The following is a 15,512-nucleotide window of genomic DNA, read 5'->3' on the forward strand; positions in this document are numbered from 1 at the left end:
GTTCCAACCCCCTGCCATGGGCAGGGACACCTTCCACCAGACTGGGTTGCTCCAAGCCGCCGTCCAGTCTGGTCTTGAACACTGCCAGGGATGGGGCAGGCACGGCTTCTCTGGGCAACCTGTACCAGGGCCTCACCACCCTCACAGGGAAGAACTTCTTCCTCAGACCTCATCTCAATCTCCCCTCTGTCAGTTTAAAGCCATTCTCCCTTGTCCTGTCCCTACCTGCCCCTGTCAAAAGTCCCTCTCCAGCTTTCCTGTTGGCCCCTTTAGGCGCTGGAAGCTGCTCTGAGGTCTCCCCAGAGCTTCTCCCAGCTCTCTCAGCCTGTCCCATATGGAGGTGCTCCAGCCCGAGGAGCATCCCTGCAGCCCTCCTTTAGGCTCTGCTTGAGCAGAAGTTTAAGTGCTGCATCACAGATACGACAAAGAAGTAGACAGCATGGATGCTGCATCCTCAAAGGGCTGCTTGAGGTGGTGGCAAGCTTCAATGACACTAGATAGTTCATCTGTTCAACCTTACAAGTGGCTGCACAACAGTCTTCAAATATTGTTCTTTGGACTCCCTGTAACACTTTGATGTATGTGTATATGCTCCTGCTGCTCATGCAACAGGTGAGAAATGAGGTGGGGTTTCCTGCAACTGAATGGTGTATTATTTTGTGTGGCATATCAGCAACTGTAAACATTTGTTTTGAGTCTTGAATGGAAAGGAGCTGAATTAAAAACAGAAATCAGTATTTGTTTCAGGGCTTCCAAAGCCTTTTACTTCTGCATAGCAGCATCTCACTCAGCCGCAATCATTTCTGCCACCTGGCAAGTTTTTATTGTGTACATGCAGCAGAAGAACCTGCACATTACTGCAGAGTGTATTTTTCAAAGACCAATTTTGGGGTACTATCACACAAATATCCAAAACACCCTCCTACACCAATGAGGTGGCCATTGATAACATTAGGACTCATCTTTCCCACAGGGAAGCAGTAGCTCCACTTTGTTTCACAGACCTGAAGGTTTGTTAAAAATACACAGTGGAAGTCTTTAATTCTGATTTTTGGCTGAGGAGCCTGAAGTTCTTGATTTCAGAGCATCTGGCTCATTTAGAGAGAGTATAACAATCAAAGTATGTATAAACTGCATCATTTAAAACATTTTATTATTTAATGGCTCATATTCCAGATATCACTTGTGCATTGTTATAATCACATAGTTATGTCAACTTCTTATCCAAAACTTCTTGAGAGCTCTTGCCACATTATTTTTCTTTAAACACATAGGTCTAAACAAGCCTCAGGCTGAAAATAAGTGTACCGCCGATTAGGAAGCCAACTTTCGTTCCTGTAAATCTAAATGTTTTGAGAAAACATTGAGAAATCATCTTGAGAAAATAGAGATTTTAAAGTAATGGCTACCTACATAGAAGAAACTGCCCAGGCTGACACCAGTTCTCCAGGTTAGCTTCCAGAATAATTCCAGGATACTTCTAAGTCTATGTGATAACAATTTTCATACAATATTAAGATTCTAAAGTACTCAGCTGGAAACAGACAACTGCCTTTCATTGGGTTGTTCACTCTGACTTGAAATTGTGAGGGTAAAGATGCTGAACTACAGCAGCGCAGCACGTTACTGTGTGAATGTAGTTCAGCTTTAGTCAGTGAAAAATGTCCATTGATGTAAGATAAACTGACTAGTGATACCAGACACTTGGTGGGGGAGGAATGACAGGTTGGCTTGAACTCCTCCAGCTGAGCAACTGCACAAAAGCTTGTGTCAGCATTAGGGAGGGACCTTTTGGGTCTCAGAATACTCTAAGCAGCCCGGGGCCAATTTCTTTGGCATCGATGACATCCTAAAGTGTTCACTGATTTCAGCAGAATATATAACCAAGCACACAGAATATCCAACTGTAACAGACCCAGCAAAACTCTAGTAGGAGGGTCCCCTGGAGAAAATTTATCTAAAGTTTAAGCTGTAACAGGTGGCTGAACAGAGTCTTGACTCATGCAGGAAAACTTCTGCAGGTCTGAGTGCAGCCAGATAAGAATGCTTCGCCTTGTGAAGCTTGACATCAAACTAATTTTCAATGTACTTAGTAACTGAGAGGGAGCTCAGAAGGACCACTTCCTCGGTGCAAAATCAGACCTACCATAGAAGCAGTACTGCTTCACTGCCAGACAGTAATCCTTTGGTTCCGAGTGAGAAAATGAACAGGTGCATTTATTTTTCCACATGGACTGGCAAAATTCCCCTTTACAAAAAAAACCAAAAATCTCCATTTGTGTCATGGTGTGCCTCCTCACAAGCCATAACCACCAGTGCAGCTTGTGATGGCTGCATCCAGCTTACTCTGGACTTGGGGACGGACAGCAACATGGTAGCCAAGGACTGCCTGGAATGGTGACCAGAGGTCTTGCTGGTATGCAGATATGGCTGTAAGTCAAACATCATACTTTATAAATAGTGGACAGACAAGGGCCTGTGGAGCTCTCCTGCACAGCAGTGGGCTCCACGCCAGGATCTCCCCTGGAGTAGGGACACATCTCAAGGTTACTCCTCAAGGTTGAGAGGTTCCTTGGCTCAACAGATTCTTGGTAAGTGATTAACAGCATGCTAAACTTTGAAATCATAGCTAAGTGATACAAAGGGTTGATTGCACATATATACCCTTCAGATATAAACCTGAGAGTAAGTCTGGAAGTAGGTGCACTTAGACTCCTCTCTGAGGAGTTTAGAAAGCAAAGGAGTCTTTTCTGACCTTCATGACCCAATGCAAGAGCCTCCCTGACAGTTTTGTGTGACCCTGTCCTCTATTCAGTAAATAATCAAGTGTACCTTGCCACTGAATCTTGTGAAACCACACTCACCATTTAACTTTGTTAACTCACTGGTTTATATCAATAAAGTACATTGATGCTTCTCTCTTATGAGTGAAGCGCATGACTTCATTTGCAACAATTTGGTATAATTTAACTACCTGTTCAGAAAACAGAAGCAGATGGTACGTTTCACACCAGGTCTTTGAAGACTAATATTGATCTTTTCATGACAGCTGCTGTAAGAGAACTGAAATGGAGTATGTGAGCAGCTCTAGCCACATAGTTCCAAACTAGGTCCTAGCAGTTAACATTTTGGTGACAGCATAGTCCTTAAACCTCCAAGAACTTTGATGTATTAAGAAATCTGGTAAGATAATACCAGTTAAGAAATGTTCCTATGTTATCTTTGTATACAATTTAAGCAAGCTGAAAGGGGTGAGCGGATATGGCATGTTTACAAATGCATTTTATGTATATAAATATTTAATGTATATATATATAAATATATATATAAGGTTTTGTTTTGCAGTTAAGTCCACTGAATTAGAAGAGCAAGCAGAGGCCATATTCCTAGTAGAAGAACACTAGGTTAAACAGGACACAGGAATCAACCACCCAAGTTTTAACACTGAAGCCTTAGCTGCCTCTTTGCAGCAGGAGGAGGGCTGTTGGTACTTCACTTGTAGCAAAAATAGGAGATTGCTGAATGTCTTCTAACCAGTCTGTTGTCCTGTCAATTGATTTTGAAAGATGAGTATTAAAATTATTTTATATTCTATATACCAGAAATTCTGTTGCACTGAAGCAAGCATAGGAAGAATTCCCTGCAAGATGTAGGCTAAAGACATTTCAGATAACCTTTAAGTCACTCCTTGAACGCATTGTATCATAAATGTTGTCATAAGGATCATGTGAATTCCTAAGTAGCCAAATTCCCTTCAAATATCACATTATATCTCACTGTACAACTACAAACCTAGTAAAATCAAAAAGAAGTCTTCACCATGCTGCTCATGGAAAAAGTAAATGGGTCTTAAGTACCTTGAAATTGGCTATTCCTACCAAGATGTATTATCACTAAATCATCATCCTCTTCTCTCCACTTTTGATTTTCTAAAGCAACCCTACTACACTGGTGAGCCCCTGTCTTTGCAACTAATGGACAAAATCAAGCTCAGGAGGTATTGTTCTGTGGGTGACGGGATAGAAAATGGATCCAGGTGTTATCGCCTTGGTCCCTCTTAAGCCTTGGTGAAGAAAACACCAGGTATTAATGCCCTGATCGGGCCTAAGCCTTGGGAACTGTAAAGAGAACAATGAAGGGTAAAGATCGGTTAGCAAAACAAAGCAGGCAGTTTGCAAGATAAAGCAGGATGTGCATCTCAAAGACAGACCAAACAATGTGAATATTTGTAACCCTTAGTAGTTTTGCTAAATCGGGATGATAAGGGAGTAAAAGAGTGGAAAGTTACTGCTTAGCACTTAGTAGACTATAAAAGGGATGGGACAAGAAATAAAGGTCTTCAAATTTCACCAGAACTGGAGTCCGTCTTTGATACACCATATTGTTCTATCGCACATAGTTGATTCTACAATCTTCACCAGTTTATCTTCAGCACTGGTCTTAATAAACAGAGCAGTGAGTATGGAGCATGCAATGGAACTCCCTCTCCACTTCCAAGGGGGACCTCTGACAAACGTGCCCAGTCTCCAAGCTTATCTCTTAGCTCTGCACCAGGGACTGGGAACCAGGATCATGCAGGCTGAGCTGCTTAGACTGCTTTCTGTACCTAGGCTGCTACCATCTCCAAAGACAAATGAAGAAAAAGTCCCAAATGAAACATGACAGTGAAGCACAAAACCTGAGAGCTGGCAGAGATACGTGAACCATTCTTCATTACAGCTTTGAAAAACAAACAAGGTTCAGGTGAGTGGAGAAATAAATAACGACATTATCACACAAGACAAGAAGTTGAACTGGAACTGCTTAACCAACACCCTGTTCTTCTGTCAAACAGGTCCAGCTGACTACAACTGTTTATCTCCCATATGCTCTTCATATGCCATATTGCATTGCCGCAGGGTCACCTCAGCAAGCTGGTTCCAGCAGAGGAGCCTGCAGGCAGCTGATGCTCAGCACCAGCCATCTGCACATCCCTGCCCATGTCTAACATTGCAGGCAAAAGTTCTCCTGTCAACAACCTTAAGGAGCTGTTTTCTCATAAGAAAATATATATTAGTTCGAAGGACCAGAAATGAGAAACATCTCCAGAGATGGGATCTGCACAGTGTGCCATGGGAAAATTCATTCAGGTTCTATCCAGTGCTGAACCAATGCATGATGCCCATCATTGTGGCATAAGGTTTACTCACCATCTACATTCTTTTTATTTTATTTTATTAAAAAGGCTGTTAAGTATACCTGCACCATAGAATCATAGAACGGTTAGGGTTGGAAACAACCTTAAGATCATCTAGTTCCAACTCCCCTGCCATGGGCAGGGATGCCTCACCATAGACCATGTTGCCCAAGGCTATGTCCAGGTATCTTCCTCTCTCCCACACTTCACTCCTCCCTGGGTCAACATATTCACTAATTACAGGATCACTGCATTCAGCAAGAAGCTGCTGATACTGGGAAGTAAGATGAAAAAGAGGGACTGTCTTAGGCTGACCCCAAACAACACTGAAGCCCTCACCTAGTCACTCACTCACATCCCCCCCAGCAGTATTGAGGGAGAGAATCAGGAGGGTGAAACAGGGAAAAAACCCAAACTCTTGGGTTGAGATAAAGTCAGGTTAATAAGGGAAGAAACACAACACAAATGAGTGAGGCAAAGGCAATCACTCACCACCTCCTACCAGCAGACCAATGCAGAGCCAATCTCCAAGCAACAGCTATTTTGGAAGAAACTACACTACCCTGCAGCCCATTTTTATTGCTAAGTGTGATGTAGCATGGTCTGGCATGTCCCTTTGGTTAGTTGGGGTCAGTTATCCTGGCTGTTTCCCCTCTCACCCCCTTGCCCATTCTTAGCCTATTTGCTTCTCTGTTTTGAGAAACAGAGCTGGCCTTGATGCTGTGCAAACACTGTTCAGCGATAGCTCGAACACTGGTGCACCATCATGTCACAAATCAAACACAGCACCATACAGGCTGCTATGGAGAGAGTTAACTCCATCACGGCCAGACCCAGCACAGGGAGGGGAAATGTAATTTGGGAAATCTTTAAACTGGCTTTATCTCTGAAGCACAAGTGAGGGTGCAAGTGCAACGTCTTAAGTCTCACCAGAACTATCCCTAGCCTTCCTGATTCATTTTGTCTCCCTCTTGATGAAGCTGTGGGGTGGCTTGGAAGCAGAGAAAACAAAAATGACAAAGAAACTATAGCTTCAGCATGATTCAGAATACTACCATGTGATCTGAGGTCAGCAGCCTTACAGCACCCAAACTAGTCTTTCTTTCTCTGTTCCAGGATAAGGCCAAAGTGTGTCAGGTGACATTTACACACTGGTTTGCTTCTGTTAAGCTCAGCATCTGTGGTACCCTTAAGAACAACTTCTATGCATCAGAACGGAACAAAAACAAATTTACGCTGCCCTTACCAGGAGCCAAAGGGGAGGGAAGGGGAAACAAAGCCCAACTTTATTGCATGAGTAACACTCGAGTCCAAGATAGTAATCTAGATGAGACAGACACAAACATTGCAGTCTGATTTTTCTGAAACCCTAAGGAGCTGCAGTTACAGGTCCTTTTTGACTAATGGAACATTGATCCCAGAGAAGAGCTGAACATACTCACATGTCCTCTGAGCCACTTGAGCAAGCACCAAAAGTGCTTTAAACACATCCCCTTCTGATCTGGAGTCCCACTAGCCCTTGTCACTGAAGCCCTTCCTCTGCCTGTGGAGGCCCAAATCTCCACTGCTCTTCTGCCCAGGTGACACTTGTGCCAGCTTATTGCTGGCAGCATCCCTTGGCACTCTCCAGTCCCTCTATGTCCTTGTCATTTCAAATGCCTTTTGCCAGGCACACTTGGAATATGCACCCACAAGACTCCTGCTGGCAAACACCACATTTAGTACTAAACAGAGTAGGGGTGGGAGGGCCTCCTACAGCAGCCAAGCTGCATAGAATACCTGTCATACTCTCAGCACCCACCCTCTGCCACAAATGTCTCGCAGAAGAAAGCAACTGAATCAGGCAGACCACTGTCAGCAAAGGTTTCAGTCTTAAAAGCGTATTTGCAAAGGATCTCTGTTTCAGACAAAAAAGCACAAGATTTTTCTCCCAACAAAAATAGCTGAAGAATCAGATTTCCACATCCTTGGGGTTTGTATTAGTGTCATTGCTCACTGATTCAGACCTTGCTATTAAGGGTATATATTGTTTATCCTACACGTGACGTTCCCAAGAGTTGTTTCCCGTATTTGCCCAAATCCACCCATGTTTCCTGCAACCACAGTAAGTGGTAAGTTGGTAATTCAAAGTGAATTTAAAATGTACCTGAAACACTCTGCTTGTCTTCTCTGGGATAAATTATCTCTGAAGCATGAACATAGTGCAGTTTGCTCACAGAAAACTTTCGCCACGGTTCTTTACAGCTTCTGAAAAGCAAAACATGCATCTTCAAAGGAAGAACTCCTTTGCCCAGCTTCTAGCACAGGCTCTTTCACCAAATTTTGTAGAAAATCACTCTCTCCATCACACGCCCTGCCACAAGCCACATTTAATCTCTCTGTACAAAACACATTCTGCTCTGGACAATGAGGCACCTGGAAGAGAGCAACACAAAGCTGTAGGACCTAAACACACGGGGTTGGATCACTGTCCTTGTGCTGCCCTGTCTTGCCCTCACAGGAGAGGCAGGCAGAGCCTTGCCTCTTACACGCTGTGATTTCTTCAAGAAAGCTCCACTGTGCACATATGGCACTGAGCATAAAGAGTAAGACTGCAGGGTGATTTGAATGCAGCCTCTAGATCCAGTGTCAGGCATGCCACCAGTGAGCTACAAGGATGGAGAAACAGACCCTGTTCCCTTTTCCACTGGTGACACACACCTCCAGCTCCCTCCTGTAGCCCTTTAGGAGGGGAACTCCTCCAACTCCATTGCCCAAAGGCTGTAAGGAGCAAGGCTGGGGCAGAAAGCAGCATGGGAAGTAGCACCTCTTACCAGCCATGCCTGGGAAACAGATTTCTGGATTGCCATATAATAATTCCATCAACAGCAGGTAGAGAGGTGATTTCACACAGCCACAATTTACACACAACTCTTCAGAGAGCAAAAGGAAGCCATCACACCACCCTTTGTAGTCAAAGCCGTTCTGCTCCTCCTACATTTTATCCTCAATGCAGAACACTAAAGGGAAAACTATACCCTGTTTTCTGTTACAGGTACTTAGTGATAACATGATATCCGTGGTACACCCAAGGAACTTCTGATAAGGAATATCCTTAACCCTGTCAGTTTTATTTATGGAGAAACTTGCAGAAAGAGGCTGACAGAACAAGTTTCATAATATGAGAATTGGTGAGCAACAGTCCCAGAAAGCAGCTCATTCACTGAACGCAGAGCACCTTGATCAGGGATCAGGTTTCCTGACCGCTGGAATTACCCTTTTCTCTTCAAAGATACAGAGCCTGAAATCTGAACCATGCACAAACACCCAAGCTTTTAATATTCACCTCAAATGACTTGTCTTTCAAAGAAGCACTAGGGTGTTCAGGCACCATTGACCCGAACGCCCTTTCCCCATGCCTGAAGCATTTGCATTCCTTTCACCACATCTTTCTAACCTCTTAAGTAACAGCAACTTGTTACTTCTACTGATGTTACCAGATGAAAGAAAAACGATGTCTTCACCAGTGAGTATTCCAGTGGAACAAGCTTTCAGTGAACTACACTATGCTGAGTCAAGAGAAACAGGTAAATGTTCATAGTTTGCTTGCAAGAGCCATCAGCACCATTTGGGATTCCAGCATATAAAAGCTGATGACTTGGCAAAGCCAGAGGCTTTTTCTGCACATTGTGTCCCTCTGAACAATGACTGCAAAGTGACACAGGAGAAGCTTCTTAAGAGAGAGGGAAAGACCAAGCACAGCATGACTCAAAGACCCAACCCTACAATCTGGTAGCAGAAATACCATGCCTGTGGTGCAAGAACAAGCTTGTACTTAGCCCTTTTTTTCTTTAGAGAAACCTTCTACAATTGACATGGCCCAGGAATACTTGCCTTCTTGTCTCCTTCCATGACTGTATTTCCTGTTTCCTTTCCTGCCACACATGTAATATTAGGGTGTTTCTTCCCCCCCCCGCCGATGTCCTCTCTGTGTCCTCACATCCATTCCAAAGCAGGCCAGAGCTTGGAGTACATGACAAAAGGATTCCTGTCCCCTGCTTTATAAAATCTTACTTGTCAGCAAAGAGAAGAGGGAAGAGACTTTATGTAACATCCAAACAGTAAGAGCAATGCATTTCTGCAAACCAATTCTTTTACCACTCCACACCGCAGGCTTTTACAGCATGGCATTGGATAGTAGTGTCATTGAACTTGGAGCTTAGGACTATAAATATTTAAACATACTTTTACTTCCTGTCCTCCTTCCAGCATTGGAGGGACTGGAATTTCCCTAGGAAAGAGCAAGAGAAACACACTTTGGGTATCATTTCAGCATAAAAGCACAATGTAAAGATTTTACAGCACAGTCCCATGATTGTGAAACAGGATGGAAACAGATGGCTCCCCAGCCTCTAGGTCACCCTACTTCTTATTTTTACTTCATGTGCTTCATAACAAGAGGACATATGTAAATTGAACGTTTCTAAAGTCTAGGCTTTTTACTGGAAGAAACTAGCATCGGCCATGTTTTGCCATGGAAAATTAATTTATATTGTCAAATCTTTGCTTTTGTTCCCCAAGACCTGTTTTGGTATTAATTGCCAACATGAACTCCTTGGTACCTTTTTAGTAAATGAAGTATTCCTTACTTTTTGCAGTAAATACTTTCATGAGCACCAGTAAGACTGGTTGTTTACTGGTTCTCAGGTAAACCTCTGCTTTTGAAACAACAACAAAAGCTTTCTTTGTTGGCTTTCCTTAGTGCGTGGATGCATGCCTAACATGGATTAATGCTTTTAAAATATGGTGCACCTTCCCAGATTTCAGACCCTGGAAATGCAGGTAACAGCTCAACACTGAAAAACAGAGCCCTCTGAGGAGGGGGAAATAGGATGGCAGCAGAGAGCACTGGTTCTATTTTAAATGAATTAAGTGTTAAGCAAAGTCTTTTTGCTCTTTTCTATTCTTACATTTTCTGAACTTTGGAACTTTTCCATTACAGTTTTTTTGGTTTACAGACACTTCATTTTTATTCCATAAATCCAACTGCAGACCATTTGCCCAATTCTGCTCAAGATTTGAACTCGGAGGACCATTCAAATCAGCTGTGGAGTCCACAGAGTAAAAGAACCAGAGCTCTGGAGGGGGAAATGCATGGTGAAATATTGACTTCAGTCTCCTTCACTCTTTTAATTATCTTTATTCCATTGCTGGGCTGGCTGGATACCATGTTATTTTGCTCCGACCCCCCTGACCTGCCTCACAAACAAGGGGAGCTATTTACAAAAAACCTTTACCAAGTAATGTTTGTTTTCAGTTGAACCCTAACCTAGGCACTGATAAAATGTGGTGCTACAAAGTTTTAGTGCAATTCTTGCAAACTCGTTGGCTATGTAATGCTTGCTCCTCCACATTTGCAGCTGTTTCTTCACCCCTGCAAGGTCTTCACTGCAAATAGGACTCTATGACTTTGTTCGAGATATCTGGACACAAGCAGACAGGTTACCAGCAGTAAAAATAGAAAAATAGTACAATTTTACTATCTAGCCCTAAGGGAAATGAGATTAGCAATGAATAAACAGATAAGAAGCAACAACTGTTACTTCTTATTTATGCCACAGAACAAAATAAGCTACGTCATTGAAGCTATGTGGCTACATACTAATGCAAAACATATCCTTATGCCTATTATTGTTCAAATTGTTTTATCTAGAAGCTTTCTAGAGCAGTAACACTGCTGGAGCACTCAAGCTGTACAAAACTTGCTTGAGTTTTCTTTCTACAGTAAGAAAGATAAAGAGGAAAATCTGCAAGACTGGGAACATAAGGATGCAGAAAGGAGAAGCCAGGCAGCAATGCAGAAGTTGGCTTTGATGCCAAATATCACCATAGAGATTAACATGCCTTCCCAAATGAGGTGGGGAAGGTCAAGAAAGAAGATAATTAAGTTTTTTAAGAAGGATTCTAAGTGGTAGGCTTATAGGAGATAATCTTCCAGTATTTGAGGTCATTTCTAACTCAGAAACTTTGCGGATGAAAGCATTGTTACATGTTTGGTGTATCTATAAAGTAATAGGCTAAGGAAAGCTATTGCCCAACAGTAATACTCTCCTAACCATATAGCCCAGTACATTAAAAACATCTCCATTTTACATTAGGCAACAATTGCGGCACTTGGCACACCTGTGTACACAACAAAACACCTCTGCAGTAGATGCGCCAGGAGCCTTTTATGCTGTGAAGCTGCGAGGGATGACCTACATGCAAGCACGACTGCAAGAGGCACCGCCCAATTTATGCTGATAACCTTCGGTCTTGTCTCTTCAGACATCCTGGTGCAAGGAACTTCCAACACGCACGGTGTTTTTACCACTCTGTGCTGCAAAACTAATTACATGTTAAAAAGGAAACAAACCTTAAAACAAAACCAAAACACCAAACTTAAACTTTGCTGGTAGACAAGCATTTTTCTTCACTTCAGCCCCATGAAATCGTAAGATCTCTGAAGATCAAACCCCAACATCCTTATTTAGTTATTACCCTGTAGAACTACGATTTCTTTGGGAATAAAGGAACAGGGCTTAATCGTTCATCCTCTTCCCTCGCTGCCTTTCCTGCCGGCGGCTCCAGGCGGGGCACTCACCTGCCCGCCCCGCCGCAGCCAGGGAGGCGGACGGTGGATCGCAGCTCGGAGCCGGAGCCGATGGCGGCCGCCGACCCGCCGGGCGCCGGAGACCTCTCGCAGCTGGTGAGCCCGGCTGCGCGGAGCGGGGGCCGGGTTTGGGGCCCCGTTTGCTGCGGGGTTCCGCCTGCGTGGGCGTCTGCCCGGCACCGGGGCCGCCTCGCCTGCGAGTCCTCCCAGACAGGCGAGCGGAGAAGGGCAGGAAGCCGGCGGAGAGGGGCGGGAGGACACGCATCTAGCGGCAGGCACCCCGGGGCCCCTGCATTCTGTGTTTCTCTGGTTTTCACCCGCAGGCGGAAAACCTGCTGAATCAGCTGCAGGAGAATTTCCAGGCTCTGACTGAAAAGATAACGCTGAGAAATATCCTCTTTCGGGCCGGGTTACTTAGCCCCACGGGACGGGTTTCACGCTCCTACGGCTGCGGCTGCCCCGCTGAACCGGGCCCGGTACTCTGCCTGCGCGCTGATGTGAAGAGGAGCTTTGCCTTTTAATGTCTGGGCGATTTTTTTTTCCCCCTAGCCATCAAATTAAAACGTAATAATTGATGTTGCTAAGCGCTGTGATGTAAAGACAGACGAATTGCCCCCAAAGCCCGTTTTTACCCCTTTACTCTTAGTAAACCCTAAAGACCTCCTGAGCACAGGAAGATGAGCCCTGAAAAGGAGAAAATCATACCTGAAGGTGCTCTGAGCTTGCTCATTAGATGTACTTGCAGAAACCACCTCTGCTTTCTGAAATGGAGAATTTATTACATTTTCCATTTTTCCTGAAACTCGACCTCTCAGGAAGTGGCTGCTTTAGTGCAAGAAAATAATTATGTTTTATATGATCAGAATATCTAGTGGAAGGTGGATTGGAACTGGATTGTCTTTAAGGTCCTTTCCAACCCAAACCATTCCATGATTTATGAATATGAGCATAATGTTTTATGTAATCAGAATACAAGCAGCACTCATACTCTGTGTAGGCTGGCTGCATGGAATCACCTAAAACAGTTCTTCATAAAGAAAGCAATCTCTTACACAGAAAATACTCCAGCTTGCTCATGGGGATACAGGAAGGCATTTGAAAAGAAGAGGAACATAAATGCATATCTCTTATCTGTTGTAAGAGGAAGTGGGCATACAACCTTGTCCATGCTTCATCTTGCATTAAATGTAAGAGGCTGAAGTATGTGGAAGAAAGCTGCTTGTTTTTCTCACAGAAGAAAAAAAAAAACCCCACCTTACTCTAGATTTATAAAAAGTTATCTTTAACATTTTACTGGAAGAAATGGGTGAGCGCATTGATGACCTTGAGAAGCACGTTGCTGACCTGATGACAGAGGCTGGGATAGAAAACACCGATGAAAAAGTAAGAGTAATGAAACTTATTTTTTACTGTGTTTTAGATATTTCCACTTAGTTCTGAACTATGGGCAGCTCCTAGCATGAAAATACTCTTTATTAATCGTACTTTGTATTTACTTGGATTTTAAAGGATACTGCAATTAAAAAAAAAAAAACAAAAACAAAAAACCCCACAAAACCCAAAATTATAAGTATTTTGGATTTCTTTTTGCCAAGAGCAAAGAATGCTACCAAGTTTTCAAAAGCAAAACTAGCTTGCTGCGTCTCTTCCAGCTGAGTGCCATATACATGGGGTAGTGCATACTAATCCCAAATATAAAACTGAGGCTGTACATCTGGAATAAAATGTGTGTGGCTTAAAGCGCTCCTGCCCGCCATTCCTAGCCCTCAAGTAAGCTAACCTAGCTGACTGAGGATTCTCACTGGTATAAATTTATGTACCTCTGCTTTTAAACCCACTTCAGCTTTCCAGCATTGCTCAGAGACCACCACTTAAATACATTCACCCCAAACACAGCAGTAGTTTGTTCTTGCAGCAGTAAGACGGGGGGTGGAAGAAGCAAGGATAAATTCAGTGGTATTGCCAGATAGTCCGTAATACAAGTTCAGGATTGCGTGCTGGATTTTATATCACTGTCTGCTGCAAATACCACCCCCACTCACTCCCTTATAATGCCCTGGTGTGCTTAGTATTTACAAGACAGTATTGCTTCCATGTTCTGTGGGTGCCAGTAAGGTCACCTTCCTGTTGCGGCATGCTTTCCTGATTCAAACTTGACACATCAGTTACTCTTTGTCATTTAGAGACTGCTTACCCAGCCAAAGACAAGAATGTAAATTTACTGAAGTAATTTAAGCATCTGTTTGTTCTGATGCTTTTTTGTGTGTGTTACGAAATAATTTTTAGAAATACAGAAAGCCAATCCATGAAGATGTATTTAACTGTACAGAGATCTTCCTATTTTTATGCTGAATCACATTCATGATTAAATCACTAACCTACTTACTGTTTCTTTGCAGCAATGAAATGGGATGCGATCAAGAAAGACAAAGGGAGAACAGCACTGCACTGGATTGGGGAGTTCACAATGGGTGTTGCTAGACATGAAAAATGTTAATGAAAACATGCTTGCATCATGTCATGATAGTTATCTCTTAAAAAAAACCCCACCAAACCTACTGTCCTGTAGAAAGCTTGGTTTATTCATCTAAATGGGATGCTGTATTTCCTGTCATAGAGAACAGCTAGTTTCAGAGAAAGCAAAACCACTATTTTGGATAGAAAACTATATCCTATATAGTGAACTTGTCCAGTCACTAACTTCTCCAATGTATGAAAATGTATTTCATTTATTTCTATAATATTAAAATTTCCTTATTTTTTGTTGCCTTTTTAAGTGTTCTCAGAATAACAAGATGCTTCTATGACAAAACTTTTCTCATTGCATGTGCCATTTTGACGTTTCTTTAAATGTTTTACACTACAAAATGTACCTTATTTGATGTTACTACAATGGTGTCTTTGCAAAACTTCAAAGGCATATAGCCTGTTCTGCACTAGAAGATACGGCAGTATTTCCACAGATTAGTTGTACAGCTGTTTTCACAAGCTCACTCAAAGCTGTGCACACCTGTGCAGATAACATCATCCAGGTATGTATATTATGCCAATTTAATTTATTTAACATTGGACATTTTGATGAAATGCCTATTTTAAAGGCTTTGACATAGATAAGGAATTCTAGTTACCAAATGTGTCCTGAACAAGACATGGCAGAATCAAAGAAAATAGGAAATCTACACTATCTTTAAGGTTCTTGCACACCAAAACATTGGCACTTTTTGCAGGAAAGCTTTTGTTTGAAACTTAATGGGAACCTCTTACAACAAATTTAGAAACTGAAAAAAAGTAGAACAAAAATTTGAAGAAATTAGAATAGAAATTGAAGAAAATAAAAATATATTACCTCAACAAATAAAGGATGTTTTTTAAACCTTCAGCAGGTGTTACTATAAAGAGTCTTCATTAATATAGAGAACTCATTTTCATTGGTGCTTTAATCAGTGTAGACTGGCTAGCAATGTCAAACTGGGGAGGAGGAGGGGAAGGATTAAATTCTTGAGGACAGGCTGAAGGAATGGGCCAACAGGAACCTCATGAAGTTCAAAGGCAAGTACCAAGCCTCACCTCCAGGACAGGGTAAACTTATGCTGCAGAACAGTTGTAAGAGGCTGGCTGTCAGGAAAGGAGTCTGGCAGACAAGCTGAACACGAATCAGCAGAATGCCTTGGGCTGCAGCCACATGCTGGTCAGCATCAGCAAAAG

General features: G+C 42.8%; 2 protein-coding genes across 2 annotated transcripts in view; one reads left to right on the forward strand and one right to left on the reverse strand.

Moving 5' to 3' along the window:
• Positions 1-11,893, reverse strand: part of SLC66A2 (solute carrier family 66 member 2) — a 74,621-nt gene extending 62,728 nt beyond the window's left edge. Inside the window, exon 1 of the mRNA XM_061449608.1 lies at positions 11,799-11,893. The gene's annotated coding sequence lies outside the window, so the exon portion shown is untranslated. The remainder of the gene's footprint in view (positions 1-11,798) is intronic.
• On the forward strand, positions 11,800-14,212 carry HSBP1L1 (heat shock factor binding protein 1 like 1). The gene is made up of 4 exons (XM_061448168.1): positions 11,800-11,903; positions 12,131-12,190; positions 13,095-13,190; positions 14,207-14,212. The coding sequence occupies exons 1-4, from the start codon at positions 11,859-11,861 to the stop codon at positions 14,210-14,212; spliced, it is 207 nt and encodes a 68-aa protein (XP_061304152.1). The 5' UTR covers positions 11,800-11,858.
• The last annotated feature ends 1,300 nt before the right edge of the window (positions 14,213-15,512 follow it).

The sequence above is a fragment of the Pezoporus flaviventris genome, unplaced genomic scaffold (assembly GCF_033815535.1).
Source record: "Pezoporus flaviventris isolate CSIRO_AGI_PZ_B2104156 unplaced genomic scaffold, CSIRO_AGI_Pfla_v1 ptg000007l, whole genome shotgun sequence".
Lineage (NCBI taxonomy): Eukaryota > Metazoa > Chordata > Aves > Psittaciformes > Psittacidae > Pezoporus > Pezoporus flaviventris.